Here is a 20,378-nt window from a genome sequence, read left to right as displayed (position 1 = left end):
ATGGGGGTTCTCAGTGAGGAGGGGCCAGGTACTCTGAGAACATTTTTACTCTTAGAGGAGGTTTTATAGTGTCAGTAATTGGGCAGGCAAATGTCCGAATGAGTTAGTTTGTCTAACACAGAATCTAGATCATGATGGTGGCCCCGAGCATTGCTGAGGACTGGCCTTTACCTGTCACTGCTCGTGGCTCCCAGGATGTAACAGTGCCTTGCTGAATCTCTCCCTCCCTGAGAAGCCCTGCTCCATTCGGACACCTGGGATCCAGCAAGAAGGGGTGGGAAACACCAGTCTGGCTTGGGATTCACAATGGTCCCTTCTGGGTCACAGAGTGACTTTTCTCCCGCCTGCCCCCCAGCCTGCCTGCCTCAGCCCGCCTCCTCTGGAGCTGGCTTTCGGCTTATCTTAATTTATTGATGAAAACTTGTTTTACGGTCCAGAGCACAGACGGCAGCAGCTCCCTGCCAAAAGAAAGCCTGCTGCAAATCGGGAAAGCGAGCTGCCTCCCGGAGATGGGTGGCTGGGGACCGGGAGGCCGGCAGTGAGTCAAGCCTGTCTGGGTGGGTGCGTGCTGCCTTTGCTCGGGTGACCAGGGCTCAGGGAGGCCAGCCCCTGGCCACGTGGTGCATGGGCTTGGGGCTGGGAAAGCCCCGGGGGTCCAACCCAGCAGCACCTTCCTGCCCCTCTCCGCCACTGGCTTACAGCTGCTCTGCCTGGTCTCCGTCACCTGGGTGAATGACGACGGTAGGCCATAAATACTAATAATGGCTCCCATTTATGGCTGTGTACAAGGCACCATGCTAGGAAGTTTATTTTCATGAATCTCATTTAATTCTGACTACAACTCTGTGTGGTAGGAACCATTAAACCCTCATTTAAAAAATAAGCACTAGAGAATCCCCCAGCCGGTAAATGAGGAGCCTGGGCGGGGACTTGAACCAGGTCTACCTGGCTTGAGGCCAGAGTTGTTCATGGCCGTCTCTGACCCATAGTCCAGAATTGACCCATGTTCTACACTGTGGTGCCTCTTAGTCTAGTAGGTCCAGCTCACTTGTGTGTTCCCAGGGGAGACCCCATCGCACAGCCTCCTGGGCTGCAGCAGCCACCAGGGGCTGAGCTCAGCGCAGACATCTCCCTGTGAGGCAGGCGCCTAAGCAGGCTGTCCCTGTATCCCTTTCCAAAAAGTAGGAAACCTTTGAGATGCTTCTGTGCCTTCCTTCCTCTGACACTCTGTGTCCCTGTGACTATTTGTAATGTCCTTGCCTGCCCTGTCTGCCAGCTCTAGGTATCATGGAGATCAAGGCTGGGCTCTGCTGGGCTCTGGGCTCCTCATCCATAACACGGGATAACAACTCCTTGTAAGATCGTTGTGGCCATTTGCAGAGATAGCGTTTGTGGAAGTACTCTCTGGAAGACAAATGGCAACGGATGGTTGTCATTTGCACACGCGCTTCTGTTTGTAGAGATAGAGGAGCAAAAAGGGAAACTCCACACTATTTTCTTTTGTTCCTTCTTGTTTCTTCTTGCAGAGGTACCACCAGTGATTTTCATAACTCTGCACAGTCAGCAAAGTGGGGGGACCACCTAGTCTGGGTCATCTCCACCCCCTACACATGCACCCCCTGTCCACACCCTTCCTGTAGCCTGGACCCCGACACTTGTCCTTTTCCCTCCAGGTGCCCTGCATCCAGCATGTGTCCCTTGTCCCCCTGGACCCACACTGTGGTGCCAGGCCCCCCAGGCAAGCCCCCCTTGCAGGGCCCCGCCACTTGCTTCTCCCTCACTCTGGGCCTGTGCTTCTGGCTCCCCACCTCCCTCGACTCATACTGAGGTAGAAAATTGTGGAAAATGTTTACTCCAGTGTGGTTTTGAATTTTTCCAGGGCTGTAGGAGACCCATGGAGGTTATTATCATTAGATTCAGGGTCCCAGCAAACTGGATTAAAATCCCGCTCTGCCAACTCCACGCGTGAGCTTAGGTGACACATTCAACTTCTCTGATCCTTAGTGTCCTCATTTGTGAAATGGGGAAAATAATAGTAACTGCTTTCCATGGCATTTGTGGAAAGGGTTTGTCACAGCACCTGACTCAGAGAGAAGTGTCAGCCTCGTCACCACCCTCGGCACCACTGCATCATTACCACCTTTGTCACGAGCAGTGCTTGTCTTATGCTGTCCTACTGGTCTTTGTGACTTTAAACTACTAAACCAGATTAGACTAGACCTCCTACTGTCCTACTAGGCTGGGAGACTCCTGTGACTGTCCAGGCCCGAGGCCTGCTTATGGGTGGTACACCACAGCTAGCCTTCCTTTCTCAAAGTAGGGCCACGTCCTGATGACACTTTTCTGGCATATTTGAGAAAAAGCCAGGGGATGACGAGGGTCTCTGCCGTGTCGAGTGAGGGGCAAGAACGCGGCTGCTGAAGTCAGACTTCCTGGGTTTCTTCACCACGTAACATCTCTGTGCTTTTCTTCTCTCATCTCTAAATGGGGATCCAAAATAGCCCCTCCGTGGGTTGAGAGGATTCGGTGGGCACCAGAGGCGCAGCAGCAGCAGAGCCAGGCTGGCGCAGTCCGTCCTTGAGAGCGCCTGAGTTCACCCCGTGCAGCAGCAGGGCAGGGTGGGCTGAAGATGGTGTCTGGCCTTGGGTGCTGCGAGCAAGGCATGGCTACTTGTGGAGAGCTCTGTGACCTTGAATGAGTGTGCCTAGTGACACCGCAGATGGGCAGCTTCCAGGCAGGTGACCTGCACTGGGGTGCACATATTGAAAAGCAGAGGGCGGGCCCCTGTCTCCCCTCTGTCAGGAGCACCAGGAGGTAGGCAGAGCTTGGCACAGACAGGGAAGGATCTCAGGTTGTTACTTAAGTTGGTGCTGAGACCATCTCTGGCAGAGAGACCTGAACTTAACTGGCCTGTGTCCCCTACAAAGCATGTCAGGAATGCCAAAATCCTGGCGTGGGTGGACACAGCTCCTGGCTGGCAGTGCAGATAATCAGGCTGTGGGTATCAGATCCCTAGAGAGAAGGCAAAGCCTGTGTTAGCCACGTCAAAGGGTTAGAGCAAGAGTGTGTGGGTGGCTGTCTTGGGGACAGAGATGGACTTGGTTGTCAACCACAGTCTTTCCCCATATCTGTATGTGTAATGTGGGCTGAGGAAGATGGCCCGTGTTGCAGTATTATTTATTTTTAGGGTACCAGGGATTGAACTGGGGAGCACTTGACCACTAAATATTTTATATTTTATTTAGAGACAGGGTCTCACTGAGTTGCTTAGCACCTCACTTTTGCTAAGGCTGGCTTTGAATTAATGATCCAGGAACCTCAGCCTCCCCAGCCACTGGGATTTCAGGGATGTGCCACCACGCCCAGCGCCAAGTTGGATTATTAAAGGGCTCCCCTCTGATAGTTGGAATGAACAGTAGAATGAAGGCACTCAGGGACAAAGTGTCTTTGTTGTATGACTTCTCATGTCTGGGAGGGGGGAACAACTTTCCCCAGACAGGAGAGTGTCCCCAATCCCATCCCATCACCATTCCTGACCTGAAGGATGAGTTATAGTCTCCAGACGACTTGAGCTCTTTGCAGAACTATGTAATGTGAATTCAAGGCATCCTTGTCCTGTCCCCGCTTCCAGAAGCTTGAATAAAAGTGCAGTACCTGGTGCAGTAGTGCATTCTGAGGAACGTAAAGGACATGGTGGGCGTGATCCTGTTTGCCCTCAGTGTTCCCAAGTGCTGGGGAGGTGCTTTTCTCTCCCTCACTCTTTGCTTTTCGCAATGCTGGGGATGGAATCTGGGACCTCACCAGCGCTGGGCAAGTGTCCCACTGCTGTGCGACATCCCGGCACTCTCCTCGCTCTCAACAGAGGAAAACTTAGGAAGGTCTAGTGACTTGCCAGGGCTGCCTAGCACCTCACTGCTCCCCTGGGTGCCAGGTCCTTAGAGCTGGGCTGCTGGCGGTTCTGCCTTCCTGGGGAGAGCCCAGTGGCGGCCGGTTTTCATGTGGTCCTTGAAGGCTGGTTTCTTCAGCCCATCCCTGTCTCCCCCGGCAGCCCTGGCTGCAGAGTTCTCTGAGCTTTGATGTCAGGAAAGCCTCTCTCCCCAGACACTCAAAATAAAACAAATGCAGGGAGGAGAAAAAAAATGATCATGGTGATTGAAAAACCCGTTCTCCAGACCCCTCTGATGAGCTCTCTTGAGTCCTTGGTGCTTCCCTCCCACTTCACGGCGACCTTGGGAGTTGGGACAGTGCTTCGTGCTGTGGCCCGAGGCTGTGTCCTCACCAGGCACAGGAACTCTGGCAGCCATGGCCCCTGGGGGCTGGACGGTGAGAGCTGCATATCTGCCCCCCTCCCCATTCCACTTCAGCAGGGAGGGCACCCCCTTTGCATCAGACTCTGGGCTGGGATGGCCTGAATTCTGGGCCATTTCCTGTTGAGTGTTGACAAGTTCCAGAGGGTAGAGAAAATGTGTGTCCAGGGTCATCATCATCCCACTGTCCAGCACAGGGCAGTCCTGGGACTAGCTATGAGGACACGGGCCTCCCATGGAGGGTCTGATCGCGATCGTCACCCTCCCTCTTGGGATGTTCTTCCCCGTGCCTGCCCTGACAATGTCAGTCACTGACTTCTCAAGTCAGGACGGGAACCAGCTGGGTCCTGTTGCTCGCTTGGTCCATCAGGGCCTGAAGCCGAATCTCGGAGTCCACAGGCCACAGCCTCCTACTGACAGCCGTGGGCAGAGCTGAATGGGTCGAGAGGAGCTTGGGACTATGGAGTCACAGTGTGCCCCTTTGTGCCTTCTCTACACCCACTGAGCCCAGTCACATTTGCACACCAGGCGTCACGTGTGGGACGGTCGGGAGGGGAGCGTGGTTCTGCCCTGGCGGGCTGTGGCGGCGGCAGTCGATGTTTATGGACTGGTGAATGATCGCTCCTCCTTTACGAGGCTGGCAGGTGCGCTGTATCATCCACTGCTCTCTGGCATCCTGGCCACACGTCATCTTGTGGTCCTTCTGGGGCCGTCCCTCAGCCTCAGCCCCACGTGGGCCCTCGGAGGGCTTCAGATCTTGCCTCCACCTCCCTTTTCAGGCCCCCCCCAGGGCGCAGGCCTGTGGGTCAGTTGGAGAAGGTGGAGAGAAGCTGTCTCCTGAGACACTTGTCCTGGGGCCTGCTGCTGTCCGATGTGGGGGTTCAGAGGCCTGGGGGTGTGGGGGTTGCGGGGCGTGGGGTGAGCACTGTGGCTCCGTTGACCTCCTCCCCTTTCCCCCAGGCAGAGGGTGAGCTGTGTGAGGACAGCGCCAGGCCTCACTCTACAGGGACCGGCGTTTCTCAGCCCCCTGCCCGGGCTTTGAGGCCCAAGTCTCCTGCCCTCAGGGCTGGGCCTCCCTAGAGTCCAGAGACACTGAGGTGGAGTGAGGCCCTCAGAAGGGCAGATGCCCTGTGCTGAGGCCAGAAAGATGGGACGTGCTCCGGCCCAGGCAGCTTGCCCCTCCCTGGACGAGAGGACACCAAGCCCTTCGAGCAGCCGGGACTGCTGCTGATTGACTGGACATGGGCCCCTCTTCCCAGGGCCTGAGCGCGGTAGAGGGTGGCCAGGAGCTGTCCTCCACCTTAAGGAGCCCCCTTGCCCTGCGCTCCTCACCCCCCATGCTCCTGGGCTTTCAGTGGAGTCTCCTGGGCATCCCTGTTGGCTGATGGGGGCTCTGGGTGAACTGGGGAAGGGTGACAGAGCTTGCTGGAGAGAACTGGCCCCCTCAGATCCTACGATTCAGGGGTCGTAAGAGCACAGAGATGGGTAGCTCCTGACACTGTCCCTAGCCTCTGACAGCGTTTCAGTGTTGTCTCTTAGGCCATCTTATTTAAGAGAGTAATCCCATTCTGGAATAATCAAATGTAACTGGGTTGTAGATATGCAAATGCTTTACGTCATGTTTATTTGGAGGAAAATTAGGCTCAGAAATATGGGTGTGATCTCCCTGTCACCTATAAGCTGGTGAATTGGGAGCTGAGAAGTATCGTTGTGAAGACTTTGAGAGAGAGAGAAAAAAAAAAGGGTCCCAAAGAGAATGACCAAGGAATAATGCCACTTGGCTTTAAATTATGTGTGAACAGTGTGAGAAAACAGCCGTGGCTACCAGCCAAGCTGATGGGGCTTAGGCTGGATTAGGAGAAGTATAGAGCTCAGAGTGTGGGAGGGTAGAGTGGTATCTTGGTACTCTTGAGCTGGTCTTCCTGTAGCTGGAGTCTGACTTTCAGTTTGAGAGAGAGATGAATAGTGGAGGGTGACTCAGAGGTGAAAGATGTAAAAGCCCTTAAATGGGCTAGGAGGAGACTTGGGAAAGAACGTCGTTAGATACACATCGTCAAATATTTAAAGGCCTGTCCCACTTGCCTCTTGGTGAGCTTCTTGGGCAAAATGAGGATGGATGCCCGTTAGCCTCAGGGAAGTGGGTTCTTGAGTTAGTAGAAAGAATTCTTGAGCAGGGTTATGCAATAAAGAGGAAGGGGTGCTCGTCAGATGGCCAACACTGAGACCTGGGTGCCCAGCATGGTTACCGCCCGCTCTGCAGAGCTGTGACCCTCCTGCCTGCTGGGTGACTTTGGCAAAGCCATATCTGTGACTTTGTCCCTTCATTTCCCTCCGTGCAGAATTGGAAGCAGGATCCTGCTCTCCCCTCATTCCCAGTCCCGCCTGTGTCTCCCTTTATGGCTTTGAGAATGAATGAGCGGCCGGGGCCCCTGGAGGCAGGGGCCGTCTGAAATACAAAGTAGCAGCCCCTCTCCTGGAGCTGATAGATGGTCTCTCGCCCTCTGCAGCGACGCTCTTGGCAGGTTGGCCTCTCCCTGGGTGGGGCGGTTCGTTATCAGACAGCACGTCGAGCTGTGAAATTAAAGCCGGTTTGGTTTTCTTTTATTTTCCATATCTACTAATTTATTAAATGCCATTAAACTCTGGGCCTGTCCCTGCTCATTGAAAGCAATGGGGAGGGCTGATAGCTGGCGTTTGAGAAGTTCCTGCAAGTACACAGGGGCTGAGGGTGTAAGGGGTGGCAGGGCTGAGCTGGGGAGTTCCCAGGGACGTCAGGCCCCCCAGGCCTGCTGTCTGACGAGGCCCTGTGAGCACAGGAGGGTGCCCAGGGCTCTGACGGGGCTGCCTAGTGAGCAGGCACCACCCCAGGCCAGTGAGGAGCTGAAGAGGGGGGGTGGCAGGAACTTGGGGGCACTGGGGGTTCTAGTTGGGAGGATAGGACGGACGCATAGAGGGCTTCGTTTTCAAGTGGTTGTAGGTGTCCAGATCTGGTCCTGTACCCACCTAAACCCTCTTCCATTTGTCCATCTGTCCATCTGCCTCTTCATCTATCCATCCATGGAACAAATGTTGAGTATTCCAGACATGTTCTGGACCTTATGGTGGAAGAAAATGGATGATCCATGGACCTGGATCCTGGATCATGTTTGGTGAGGGTGGGTCACGTCTACCCAAAGGTTGGGGGCCCCTGATGTGCAGTCCAGGTCATTCCCGGGAGGAGCCACCTGCACACTGGTGAGAGACTGGGCTGTGAGAGGATATGGGTAGTGGCTGTCCTGAGCTCAGGCAGGTTGGGGTAGATGTCAGGAGGGAGGACAGTGTGCAGGCCCTATTGCTGGAGAAATGGTGCCCAGGTGGCCCATACATAAGGACACATGGCAGATCCATATATTAAGACTACAAATCAATATGATTTAAATTGAAGATGAGGAGAAAGGCTGTGGGGACGTGAGGCTGATGAGCACTGCCTTAATAAGTGAGGGCGTGTGGAGAGCTGGCCTGCAGCCCGACACAGCCTGCCTGGGCCTCGGTTTACCTGCTGTGCATGTGTTGGGTGGGCCCCAGGGAGCTGAGGGACACCCTTGGGTGTCTCATTGGCTTGCGAGCTCCAGAGACAGGATACCTCTGGAAAAGGGGAGGCCCAGCATGGCTAAGAGTCAGGTGCTGTTCAAGGCCACAGGGATGTAACCACGAACAAAACAGACACCAAACCCGGCCCTCACAGAGGTTCTGGGCAAATGCAAGGGTAGAATTTATCTTCTCAGATTTGGATGTGGATTTATTTGGAGCCTTAATGGAAGCTATTTTGCAATGGCCTCAGTTGGGGACGTGGGCAAGGGGAAGGGGAGGCTTGTTGCTCAGAAGGTTCCCTAAGCCTGACCCTGCTTGGAGAAGGGCACTGGCCAGGCCTGGACCACACCAGGGGTGGCTGGTGACCTCGGGCCAGTCGTTGCTGACATTGGCTGGGTCCCAATTCCCTGAGTCACCCTGCCTCGCCCCAGATTCTCCAGCCTCGGACTTGATTATAGCCCGGTCATCACAGCTGAGACAAACCTCTGGTTTGGGAAGGGAATTTTCCCGAATGCCACCCGCTAAGCTTCTGGCATTGAGTGGAATGTGCCGCCCCAGGCCGTGCCTCCTTCCTGTGCTTGGCTCCCTCTACATGGGGCCACTTCCCTGCCCTGCTCCTCTCCTCTTCCACCCCTGCCTCACCCTCTCCCTGTCCCCTGTACTGTCCTCTTGACCTCCCGCCTGTCCAGGGCAGGCTTTGCTGTCCAACTCTACAACAGACCTGTTTCTGCTGTCCACTGCTCCCCCTGCTCACAGCCACCTGCTCCTGCCCCATCTGGACACCTCCAGCACTTTTCGGGTGTCGTGACATCTCCTTCAGAACCAGCCCTGTCTTTAGCCAGCTCTCCTTTCCCCACAGCTGTCTTCCCAAGGAGTTGACAGCCGGGGGTGGGGGGTGCCTGGCATGGGGAATTCTATTGACAATTTGAGCCAGGCCTTTCTTTACTGTGGGGGATTGTCCTGAGCACTGTGGGTGTTTAGCAGTATGTGTGGACTCTGCCCCCTGCATGCCAGGAGCATAACCAAAAATGTCTCCAGCCCTGCTGCGTGCCCCCCTGGGAGCAACTGCTCTTGCTGGAGAACCACTGGCCTAGGGGATGAGAGCAGTTGGCTGAGACTTGGCTGGGATCATGCTGGAAGGGCCCCGAGCAGTGATCTAGTCTAAATCCCACAGTTTAAAGGAATTGGGCCTTGGAGAGCTACAGAATCTTAAGGTCACACCAGGGAGCAGTGTGGCAAGAGGCATTTGGAAAGAAGATCCAGGCAGCTCTATGTGGGCCGAGAAACAGAAACCAGAGGCAGGGAGTGCCGCGGGACCTCTCCAGATGTAGCAAATGCTCGCAGGTCTCCTGGGGAGGAGACGGTGTAGGAGCCTGCCCGCACACTCAGGAGGCGAAGTCCCATTCCAGCCTGGCCATGTGTCCATCCCCCTGCAGGTTCCCTGTCTGTTAAATTAAGGCCTGATCTTTGTGTTTTCTTCTTGCCTGGAGGCTCTGCTGGTGCTAGGTTTTCCAAAACTGGGGACAGAGGGTTCATTTTAGCAGGAGACCCTGAAGATACAGGAGTGTGGCAGCGGGGATGTGTGTGGTACCACCTTGCCCCGTGCAGGCCTCATTGAGCAACAGACATTTGTGTGCGATGCCCCAGAGCTGGGGGTGCGGCTTCATGGGAAGCAGGGAACAGGCGTGAGGGCTGTGAGAGGAGGCTTGTCAGGACTTAGGGACAGGCTGCTTATGGACAGGGACTGCTGCACTCACAGGCAGCAGATCTTGCCTGGGTCTCAGCCTGGGGCCTCGTGGGACCGTGGTGAGAAGGGAAGCAAGGTGTGGGGACAAGGCATTGGCTCTGTTCCCCCAGTAGGAGGCATCTGGACAGGGTGTCTGAGAAGCTTGCAGAACACGTCAGAGAATGTGGAACGTGAAGTTGGAGAACGAATTGAAAGAGATGACCAGTCCCCAGAAAGTTCTGAACTGTTGAGGTTTCCCAGGGAGGGGCTGCTAGGCATCACAGCAGGTCCCTGCCTGCCACCCCGGGGAAATGGAGACTCAGGTGCAGAAGGGACCCCCGGCCAGCTCCCAGTGAGCAGAAGGGCTATGCTCCGAGGACCTCCAGGCTCTGGGGCCTGGGACACCTATGCATCTCCATCTGCAGGGTGGTGGGGGCATCCTGCAACTCCATGGGTCCCAAAGTCAAGTCTGTTTCACAGGCTGTTCTACTGGTGGCAAGTGCCTGCTATATCAGTTTTCAGCTTTCTCATTCCAGTGTCTGACTTTTAGCTATAAATCTTCAACCTGAAAATCATGAATTTTTCAGGGTATGATTAATGAAAGAAAAATTGAGACGGCAGCACAGAAACTGACCAGATTTGAAGAAAGTCAGTTGACAAGTTGGATGCAAGTTTCACATGTCAAGGGAAAATTCAAAGAGCTTCTGAGCCGGGCTGGAGCGCCACCTAGTGGTCATAGAGGGTGGTGACACCCATTGCCCCCTCCAAAGCTCTATGATGCCTGGTTTCAGCCAAGTGCATTCCTGGGGAACCTTGACCTGGTTCCACCTGGGGCTGCTCTCCACCGTGAGGGGGACCCAGGCAGTTGTTCAACTTACTTAACTGATCTCCTATGGCTCCTTGAACCATCTCTGATTTAGTAACACATGGAGATATCCCCTATCTTATTTTTCCCTCCATGCATGGCCTGGGCCCCCTTTCAGTTTCCCCACTTATCAAAGTCTTGCTTATTCTTCAGGGCCCAGCAAGTCCTGTCAATACTGTCCGTGTCACACTGGACCGTTTCTCACTGCTCCTCCAGAACCACCAGGGATGTCACAACCTGCTCTTAGCCCCCCCCCCCCCCCCAGTAGCTCCTCCTTGCTCTCTGGCTGCCTCCTTTGCCCTCCAGGGTCTTTTCTCAGAACATCAGCCACAGTCACCTGAAGACATCAATCAGATGGTGTCATTCTGCAGCTGCAGGAACACGCTGAGAACACCCACATCTACCTACCTGCCAGATCCTGTCTCATCTGTCCCCGGGCCACCCCGCCTCCTTCGTCCCCTACCGTGCTTACTCCTCACTTACTGTGTTGCAGCCACTGGCAGCTTGGCTGGCCAGGCTCTTTACAACCTGTACAGCCTTTGCACTTGTTGTACCCTTTCTAGAACATTCCATCTCCACATGTCTCTGTGGCTCACTCTCCCTCTCTTTTGGGTTGCTCCTCACATGCCACCTTTTCCATGATCCTTCTTTTCCCATCCTGTATCCAGTGACTTTCAAACTCTTTCACATCCTTATTTCTCTTCCTGGTTTATATCATTGAAAACTCATCTCTTTGCTAGTGTCGTATTTATGTCCCCATAGGAATCTCTTCATGAAGGCAGAGTGTGCTGGGACTGTTTCCTGCCATCTTCCCAGTGCGTAGGACAGGGCCAGCACTTAGTAACTCCGTGCCCAGTGTGGGTTTGTGGGCTGAATGAGTGAAGGAAATGCTGTCCCCCAGGGGCACTGCTGCCCTTTCCCTTCACTTTCCTGGGCATATGACTCTTTGCCTGATTGTGAACTACCTTGTCTTGGCCACATCTGTGGTTTATCCCTGAACGAGAACAACTTGAAAACAGGGTCTGTGTTTGCTTCAAGGGGCCACAGCCATGAGTACAGTTCCAGGTACATAGTAGATGCTCAGTAAATTCCTTCTCAGCAAATGGTGCCTGGCATTGGCCACTTCACATACTTTAGTTCACTTGAGTTCTCCCAACAGTCCAGTAGGAGGGTAATATTATTTTAATTCAATAAGTTTTCAAGAGATCTTATAGCCAGGACAGGCTGAAGCTGAGTATAAAATCTGTGACTCCCAAGCCCTTACCATCTACAATTTTCCTTGTGTGGAATGTTCTTTACCCTCTATCCTACCCCAAGTTCATCTCCTCCTCTGGACCCCTGTAGCATTTCTTTGGCACCAGCGTGTACTGCCCCAGGGTGGTAGATGCTGTGTTTTTATTCCCCCCTTCCAGCCAGAATGGAGGCCCCTGGAAGGCAGGTCTCTAAAGTGCCTGTAGCTTTTCTGGTGTGGGGTGATGCACGCTGTAGATAATGAAGATTGGTTGACAGATTGATTGGCTCCTCAAACTCAGTACATGTCCCCTGAGCCAGTGCAGGGAGCGGGGAGTATCGGCTACATGGAGCATATAATGAGGCAGATGTTGAGATCTACCGCCAATGAAAGGGAAGCTTCTCCAGGCGGAGCTGCTGGCTTCTGTCACAGCCCAGAGGTGCGGGGAGGAGGGTCAGTTTTGGGGTCCATCACGCTGGTGGCTGGCTTAGTTTGAGGGGTACCGAGGGCAGCCGTGAACTCCCACCTCCTGTACTTCGGCAGCCCCTCAGCTGGCCCCGTGAGAGCTTTTCTCCCTCTGTCTGGGGAAATTTGTTCTTCAGGCTTCTGAGAACAGTGGCAAATGGCTCTTCTGGTTGGGCAACAGGACATACCCGCAGCAAGTTTTCCTTCTGAGAAACCAGACCCCGACGTTCTCTCCCAGTGCAGAGACAAGTCCTCACGTGCTTCCCCTGGCCACATGCCCCTCTCCTGGCCTCTGTCCTGGTGGGGCCTCTTTTCTATCTAGTGGAACAGCCTCAGTGCTTGTTTCTATCTAGGACCTTTGAGGTGTTTGTGGCCTGCTTTGCCTCTGTCTTATTTAATTTGATCCTGAGCGTGAACTGATGAGGTTCATGAATCTGGTCTAATCCCCTTCACCAAATGGGGAGGCTGAGGCACGGATTGGTGGGATTCATCTAGGTCTCGTGCTTTGGGTCTGTGACCATAACCTGGCTGCTGGCCCTGCTCTCACCTGTCTTGTGTCTCAGGGCTGGGGACATGCAGCCCTTGGATTTCCAGGGACAGGCGTGTAAGTGTGGGTCTAATGAGCTTTTCCTTTCTCTCCAGCTCTGTGGCTGCGGGCTGCTTGGAGTGGGCATCTGGCTCTCCGTGTCCCAAGGCAACTTTGCCACCTTCTCCCCCAGCTTCCCCTCGCTGTCTGCAGCCAACCTAGTCATTGCCATAGGAACCATTGTCATGGTGACCGGCTTCCTCGGCTGTCTGGGGGCCATCAAGGAAAACAAGTGCCTCCTCCTCAGTGTGAGTTGGGCCCCCTGTCCCCAGCCCTCTGAACTCCAGGTCTCCCTGAACTTGGGCAATAGAAATGGGCAAGACCTAGAACATAAGCCAACGGGTGCCCAACCTGAGCCCAGGGAAATTGCTTCTAGAATGTTCTGTGCCTGACCCGAGTTGACCCTCTCCCCTTAGACTCGCGGTCTCTCTGGGTTTCCCTGGGAGGAGGTGGCCCCTCCCAGACCTGGGATACCCTGCCTGGGTGCTGCCTTCCCACGTCCCTCATTTGCACCTGCCCCTGGCCATCACCATTATCCTGTGCCCATGCCTGGACTTTTTCTTTCCAGTTTTTCATCGTCCTGTTGATCATCCTGCTTGCAGAGTTGATTTTGCTCATCCTCTTCTTTGTCTACATGGACAAGGTAAGCCTTCCAGCAAGGGAGTGGTGAACAGAATTTCATAGCCGTCACGGCCCAGGGGTTGGGCTGGGACAAGCCAGGGTCCTTCCCCTGGCCAGAGGACAGTGTAGACAGATTCTACCTGTGAAGAAAGTGAATTGACCCAGGAGTTAGGAAAGGCAGCCAGGAAAGACCTGGATGGAAGGTGAGGTGAGTTTGGAGCCAGTTGGGGACTTCGATGTGGTATATAGTCTTAAGAAGTAGAATCCCAAGTTACCCAGGGTGGCAGTCGACTGCCTCGCCCTCCAGGGAGCTCCCCCATACCGGAGGCACTTTCCAGGGGACTCTGGTCGAGTAGGGTTAACAGTAGAGAGTAGCTACATCCCCAGAGACCTTCCAGGAGAGACCGCTGCTCTCAGACAGCACCTCAGATTAGAAGGATGGCCAGAGTGAGCCCCAGCCACCTTCCGAGGACGGGTGGTTTGTGGCCACTTGGAGCATCTTCTCAGTGGTGTTGCAGAGCGGCCACCCATGTGCCGGTTTCTTGGGCTTCGAGGCCCTTTTGCTGATCTGCTCCCTATACCTATATGCATGTCTGTTTCCTGGTTCTGGAAGCAGTTGCCCAAACTACACAGAAAGTTACAGGTGTCATTAGGATTCGGAACAATAACTCTTTAGTTCTGCATCTGTGAAAGGGAAAAGAAACAGCATGAGGAGATTTCTGTGTCAGCCCTGTTCTTGGTTCTTTATAAGAATTCTTGTCCTTGAATTCTCACAAAATGGACTTTCTTATTCCAATAGCACTGGTAAAGCTGAGGAGAGAGAGGCCACGGTACTTGCTCGAGAGGTGGCCATAAGATCAGAGCGACTGATCGGCCACCCTGTTTGCCCAGGGTGTGGGGCAGTGTGTGGGGAAGATGTCAGGACAGAGTGGCTGGTGTGGGTGGTGGTCCTGGGCAGGCGTTGGGGGCGTGCCGCCTGCTCTCCTCGTCCTGTGGCAGTGCTGGCTCTAGAGGTGGCAGGTGATGATGCTCCTGGGGCAGACTGAAGCCCAAGCACCCTGCCCCCATCCCTGCTGCCTTCCCTCCCCCACCCGGGAGCCCCCTGCCCAGTCCTGGCCGGCCTGGCCCGGGTCAGGGACGGACACCGTATCCTGGCCCCCTCCAACCTGCGGTGCTCACCTCCCAGGTGAACGAGAACGCCAAGAAGGACCTGAAGGAAGGGCTGCGGCTGTACAACACCGAGAACAACGTGGGGCTCAAGAACGCCTGGAACATCATCCAGGCCGAGGTGAGGGCAAGGCCAGCGGAAGGCGGGGTGGTGGCCGGGCCTTCAGGCCACCTATCCAGGTGGCGTTTGCCTGAACAAATGGATCAGGCATTATACCATGGGATACAGCAGAAGAGGGATGAGGAGGTGAGCACGGAGGCCAGGGGGCCCGGACACAGGAGTGGACAGGCCTGAGGGAGCTCTGGGAGTGGCTTGGCTTTGGGGTGAACTGTAGGATTTATCTCACAAGGATTGGCCGCTATGATTGTGCTCGGCTCAGGCAACAAGCTCTGATTCTAAGAGGAAAATAATCAGTATTCCCGACACCCCACTTTAAGCCCTGAGAACTGGCCAGTGGACCTACGAGCCACCAACTTGGGATGGTTGGTCTGCACCACAAAGCAAAGAGCTGGAGGTGCTGTTGGGTGAGCAGGGGACTGGAACAGTTGCTTGCCTCCCCCAGGGCTCTACCACAGCCCAAGGAAGGGCCAGAAGAAGGCCCTTTGTCTTCTGACCTGAACCTCAGCACGGCTGCTTCAAGGGGTTGGGGTTGGCCCAGGCAGGGGACGGCCTGGGTGGGCAGGGCTGGCTGGGTGCTTCTCACCACTCCTTCCATCTCTGCTGGGCAGATGCACTGCTGTGGGGTCACTGACTACACGGACTGGTACCCAGTCCTGGGGGAGAACACAGTTCCCGACCGCTGCTGCATGGAGAACTCCCAGGGCTGTGGGCGAAATGCCACCACGCCCCTGTGGAAAACGGTGAGTCCTGGGGTCTGCCACGTGGTGCAGGGCCTGGCACGGGGATGACGGGCACAGGCACAAGGATGGGCTCTCTGGGGAGTGGGCGGGGACACCAGGGTGGAGTCAAAAGGCAGGGGTGTGTGTACACACTCGCCCACACATGCTGGGCCCCAAGTTGGGAGAGTCCCAGGTTAAGGGTTGAAGGGGGTCTGTGGCTGTGTACCTTGTAGGGGGAACCTTGGGTGGGGTGAGGCTGCTCACAGGAAGGAGGACCAGAATGGAGGGTCAGCGAGGGCCAGGAGGTGTGGGTGAGGACAGGGCCTGGCAGGGAAAGTGAAGTGGGGCTGAGCTGGGGGAGCTCATGTCATGCCGGGACCTTCACCTGCGTCTCGCTCCCCAGGGCTGCTACGAAAAAGTGAAGATGTGGTTTGATGAGAATAAGCACGTGCTGGGCACCGTGGGGATGTGCATCCTCATTATGCAGGTGAGGGGCGTCCCGAGGAGCCACGGAGCACCTCTACTGCACCTGACCCGAGGAGGGGGGCATTAAGTCACCTGTTGGCGCACGGCGGGGCTCTATCCAGCAGTTGTCATCCAGCTGGGGTGGGATGAGCAAGATCGCGCTCTGCGCTTGCTGGCACCAGGCTGTTGGTGTTGGTGTCGTTCGATATGATCTTCTAGTTGCACTCGAGCCAGAGAAGACACACACAGTGTCTCCTGGCCACCAGCTTTACGACTTGAGCAGTGGCAGACTATGTGGTGACCAGGAAGCCACAGCTGCCCCCCTTCTTCCTCCTGTGCTTGTCCAGGTCACCACCCCCTTTCAGATTGAGGTCAAAGGACACAAACAAGTACTAACATTGTCCCAAGCACCTCTGCCTGAGGCCTCATGTCCAGTGTTCTAGAACTAAGCATGAGACTCGGTGTGAATTTCATCTGTCATCGCCACCACCTCCCTCTTTCCCCGTGGTTCTTGTTGGCTCCTGAGTCATTCAGGGTCGGATCCTTCATGCCTTCAGCCTTCACACCAGCCTCTGACGTGTCATCTGTGGAGGGGGGCAGTGGCAGAGGGGCTCTGTACGCAGAGCTCTGAGCAGCTGAGCTGGAGTCCACCTGTGTGTCCCTGTGCTGTGTCCCCTGGTAACCTGGGCTGGCTCTTCACCCCAGAGCATTTCCCAGCACATGCATGTTTAGTTCCACTTGTGCTGGGTGCCCTGTGACGTTCCCAGGGCTCCCAAGGCTGAGGCCAGATCCTGGGCTGCTGGAGCCACCATCTAAGCCCCTCCCCTTGTCTTTCAGATCTTGGGCATGGCCTTCTCCATGACCCTGTTCCAGCACATCCACCGGACGGGTAAAAAATATGATGCGTGAGCGGGCTGGCGGGGGCGCCCAGTCCCACCCGGATGCTGTGCCAGGGAAGAGGATCTGAACTTCGTCCCCTGCCTGTGCCCTCCAGACTGCCATCCCTGCCCCACCTCCCCAGTCTGCCCTCCCCCTGCCCACCCACCTCAGCCTCAGACTTCTCCGAGGGCGGAGGGCCCAGTGGGAGGCAGCACGCAGAGACCTTGGGGCACTGGACACCTGGATTCCTGCACCTGCGATTTGCCAAAGACGACAGGGTGGGCTGGGGGACGCCAAGGAGGAAGTCTCCAGCACTGATGGGTTCCTACCTGCTGCCTTCCTCACACTGACACTTTGTCCCCAGGTGGGGTGGGGAGCAGAGTGTCTCCCCCCCCCCCCCCGGGGGAGAGTCTGCCCCTGCGGAGGCCACTGCCGTCCATACCGCCCAGCCGGAGAGCTGGCCAGGGCGGGTCCGACCGCCGCCCGCTGGAGCATCTTGCCCAGGCTTTTTATACCTTACAGCGTAACTTTTTTATTTTATTTTACTCTGATTACGATTATTCAGGAATATTATCTCTCAGATAAGTTTAGGGTTAGCTTTTCTGATTTATAACTTTTTACTGTGTTGATTTCTTTAACAGTTTGAATTTCCTTCTCCTATGGGTGGGGAAGGGAGGGGAGACGGGACGTCCGTCCAGTTTCCATCCAGAGACTCCTGAAGCTGTTGGGTGGGATGCACCAGGCTCTGCCTGAGATGTACCAGGAAGGAGGGGGGATGGCTAGCATGCGGCCCTCTGAGGCCTGGCATCTGTGAATAGGGGCCCAGGAAAGGCAGGAAAGACAAAGGAGCATCATGTGGGCATGACAGGGCGTCCTGCACAGGGGCAGTGGCATTTGCTGACTGAGCCAGGGAGGCCAGAGCAGTGGTGGGGTGGGCTGGGGGTCCTCCTGGGTAGGTGGCTGGTGAAGGGCTTTTCCAAGACTGTGGCCAAAGCTGACAGAGCCTTGTGCTTTTCACTGGTGAGCAGTTTTTAGTGTGGCCTTCTTCCTCCCTCTGCTGGCCTAGGTGGCTTCCCTTCCGACTCATGCCCAGGTCCCATAACCCCTGTTACTTTCACAGACATTCCTGCCGCAGACTCTGAGACACACCCCTCTAGTTCAGGAACCTGCTCACATTCATTGTCACTTACCTTAGGAGAGGGAAGCAGTCCTCATGGTCAGCTGCTCAGATGGTGGCAGAGGACCCAGGCCCATCAGGAGGGGGAGGCTGAACTGGCACACATGACTGTCCCTGCCAGATTATCCCAGCTGACTGCCTTGCTGGGGGAGGAGGGACAGGACCACGTGGCTCCCAGGGCCCTCATCTCCTTTCGGGGATTCATTGCTGTCCGCATAGGGGTGGGTGGCCACCACATCTTGTATCATCCCAAGGAGATGAGATACAGAAAACCCCAGAGGTTGGGGGATCTTGTCACAGAGGTCCCAGGAAAAGAGCAGTCGGTCCTGGCACACACAGACCTGGGTGCGGAGACCAACAGGCGGGTTTTCAGCTATAGCAGGGCATCCCCGCCAGAACTGGGGCTCCTCTGTTTAATGTTTTATAGTTTAAAAACTCAAGAATCCACAGGACTGAGCTTGAAAAGGTCACCTCGGGGCTCTCTAGGGGCCAGGCATGTCACTGGGTGGGGCCTTGTGTGGGCAGCCGCCTTTCCCTGCTCATTGTCTAGATCTCTCACCAAACTCCACCTGCTTTGTCTGTTCCCAGAGCTGAAACGGCCACCAGCCAACCAGTCACTCTCCACTCACCTTCACTAACATAGAAATCGGGACCAGGAGCGCAGGACTTTTGGTGTGTTTAGGATTCATGTTTTGGGGGTGGGAGTGGAAAACAGAGTGGTCTCAGTAAGTAGGACAGAGTGAAAACCACTTCCCTGAGACAAGAGCCTGGCACTGATGGACATCGCAGCGGGGTGGGTCCTGGGGCGTGTGGGGCAACGTGAGTAGAGCTGCTCTGGCCTGTTCTGGTAAGGAGCAGCAGCTGCCTCCCTAGGGCCCCAAATGCAGACACTCAGCAATGAGTGTTGGAGCACAGTGAGACCTGGTGCCTATGTTTTTGGTGGTGGGGATGGGTTCATTCATTTATGCCTATCAATGCAATTCTTAATTTTTGTTACTATCCACAGCAAAAGCCTAGTATGTTAGGGGGTGTCTAGCCTCCCTGGCAATCTTGTTTCTGGAGTGCTTCAGGGTGGCCTCTTGCTCTGGAGCCTTTGCCGCAGTCCCTCCTCCCCCCCACTGACCTCCCCTCCTCATCCGTCCATGTGCAAACATTGTCCACAAGTCCCCAAACTGCCTTTTTGCCTCACCTGTTCCTTCATGTTGCTGAGTCTACGTGGGGTGGAAGTCTCCATGCCAGGGCAGGAGTTCTCCTGAGCCCTTGACCATCCTGCAGAATGGTTCCCACACTACCTGGAAGGCCAGGAAGGTGGCTCAGTGTCTTCTCCATTTCTCCCTACTGTGATCTCATTGGGGCCAAATCCCGCCGAGTGAATTCCCTCCCTTGCCAAAGTCAGAGTGAGTTCAATTAGGTCTGATGCAAGCAATTTACAGACCTGACTCACAAAGTCCCTTAGGGTTTGCAGGCGACTTCAAGGGAATGCCTAATGTGACTCAGCCTTTCCTTGAAGCCATCGTGCCGAGGAGGTGAACTCACGGCTGAGAACTGCCTTGGGGTGGCTGGCGGTGGGTGTCAGGGTGCAGGTCTCCCCTGCGCAGCCACGCTCTCTGAGCTGGATCAGTGCCACCAGCCTTCCTACCAGCCTGGGCCTGCATCTTGGGCCCTCGCCCTGGAAAGGTCGCTGAACACACCCCAGACCCCCTCGCACGTGTTCTGGTTGGACTTGGAACTAGGTAGCCAGGCCTCCAGGTTTGGGTGGCTACAGAGTAGACAGACGGATGGAGTGGCTGTCTCCTCCTCTCCAGCCCCCTGCCCACCCTCGGGTGGAGGTGCTAACTAGCAGGGACATGGCACAGGATGGGAGCTGGGTGCCAGGTGCTTGGGGTCTGTTCTTTCCCCCTCAGCCCTTCAGAGCCCAGCGACCCCTCTGGTGTTCCATTCTCCCATTTCCCTTTTCTCTACCACTGTGAGGCAGTGGTCCAGGGTGGGTCCTGGCCTCCCTGCCTCGAATGGTGTCTCTGAGGAGTGTGGGCCTCCTGTCCACACCCTGCCCGCTGTCCCCGGGCAGCACAGGAGAGCCTGGAGTGCACGCTTGTTGGTTTCAAATGCACTTTTCTGCCTGCAGTGCCCTACATGTGCGTCCCCTTCATCCCGGTCCCGGCTTTATTGAGCACCATGTTTTTAGCATGTTTTTAAATAAAAATTGGTAACGCGTCAAAAGCACAAGCAGACTGTCTCTTCATGGTGCATTTTGTTCATCTAGCTGTGACTGATCTGTTCATTATACTGGTTGGTGTGAAGGGCCCCAAGAGTCCCCGGACTCCAGTCTTAGGACATCCAGGACATTTCCCCAGCGGGGACCTCATCTCCCTCCCAGGGTCCTGGTTCCCCACGGGTGTGGGAAGGGTCTCAGTCCCCTCTGTGGGTACCTAAGGAATCCTGACTCCTTGGGTGACCTGATATGCAAGCCTAGATCAGG

The 20,378-nt window shown here is 55.4% G+C and overlaps 1 protein-coding gene across 7 annotated transcripts in view; it reads left to right on the top strand.

Annotated features, from left to right (window-relative positions):
* Window positions 1–20,110, top strand: part of Tspan9 (tetraspanin 9) — a 198,105-nt gene extending 177,995 nt beyond the window's left edge. For all 7 annotated transcript variants that reach the window (XM_026407251.2, XM_026407252.2, XM_026407254.2 and 4 more), the window contains 6 exons: window positions 12,807–12,998; window positions 13,319–13,393; window positions 14,558–14,659; window positions 15,268–15,399; window positions 15,782–15,865; window positions 16,681–20,110. In XM_026407251.2, coding sequence (XP_026263036.2) covers window positions 12,807–12,998; window positions 13,319–13,393; window positions 14,558–14,659; window positions 15,268–15,399; window positions 15,782–15,865; window positions 16,681–16,752 — 657 coding nt within the window. In that variant the 3' untranslated portion in view covers window positions 16,753–20,110. The remainder of the gene's footprint in view (window positions 1–12,806; window positions 12,999–13,318; window positions 13,394–14,557; window positions 14,660–15,267; window positions 15,400–15,781; window positions 15,866–16,680) is intronic.
* Window positions 20,111–20,378: the final 268 nt, after the last annotated feature.

The sequence above is a fragment of the Urocitellus parryii genome, chromosome 5 (assembly GCF_045843805.1).
Source record: "Urocitellus parryii isolate mUroPar1 chromosome 5, mUroPar1.hap1, whole genome shotgun sequence".
NCBI lineage: Eukaryota > Metazoa > Chordata > Mammalia > Rodentia > Sciuridae > Urocitellus > Urocitellus parryii.
The sequence above is the reverse complement of the archived record's forward strand: the minus strand, read 5'-3'. Positions and strand labels throughout refer to the sequence as shown.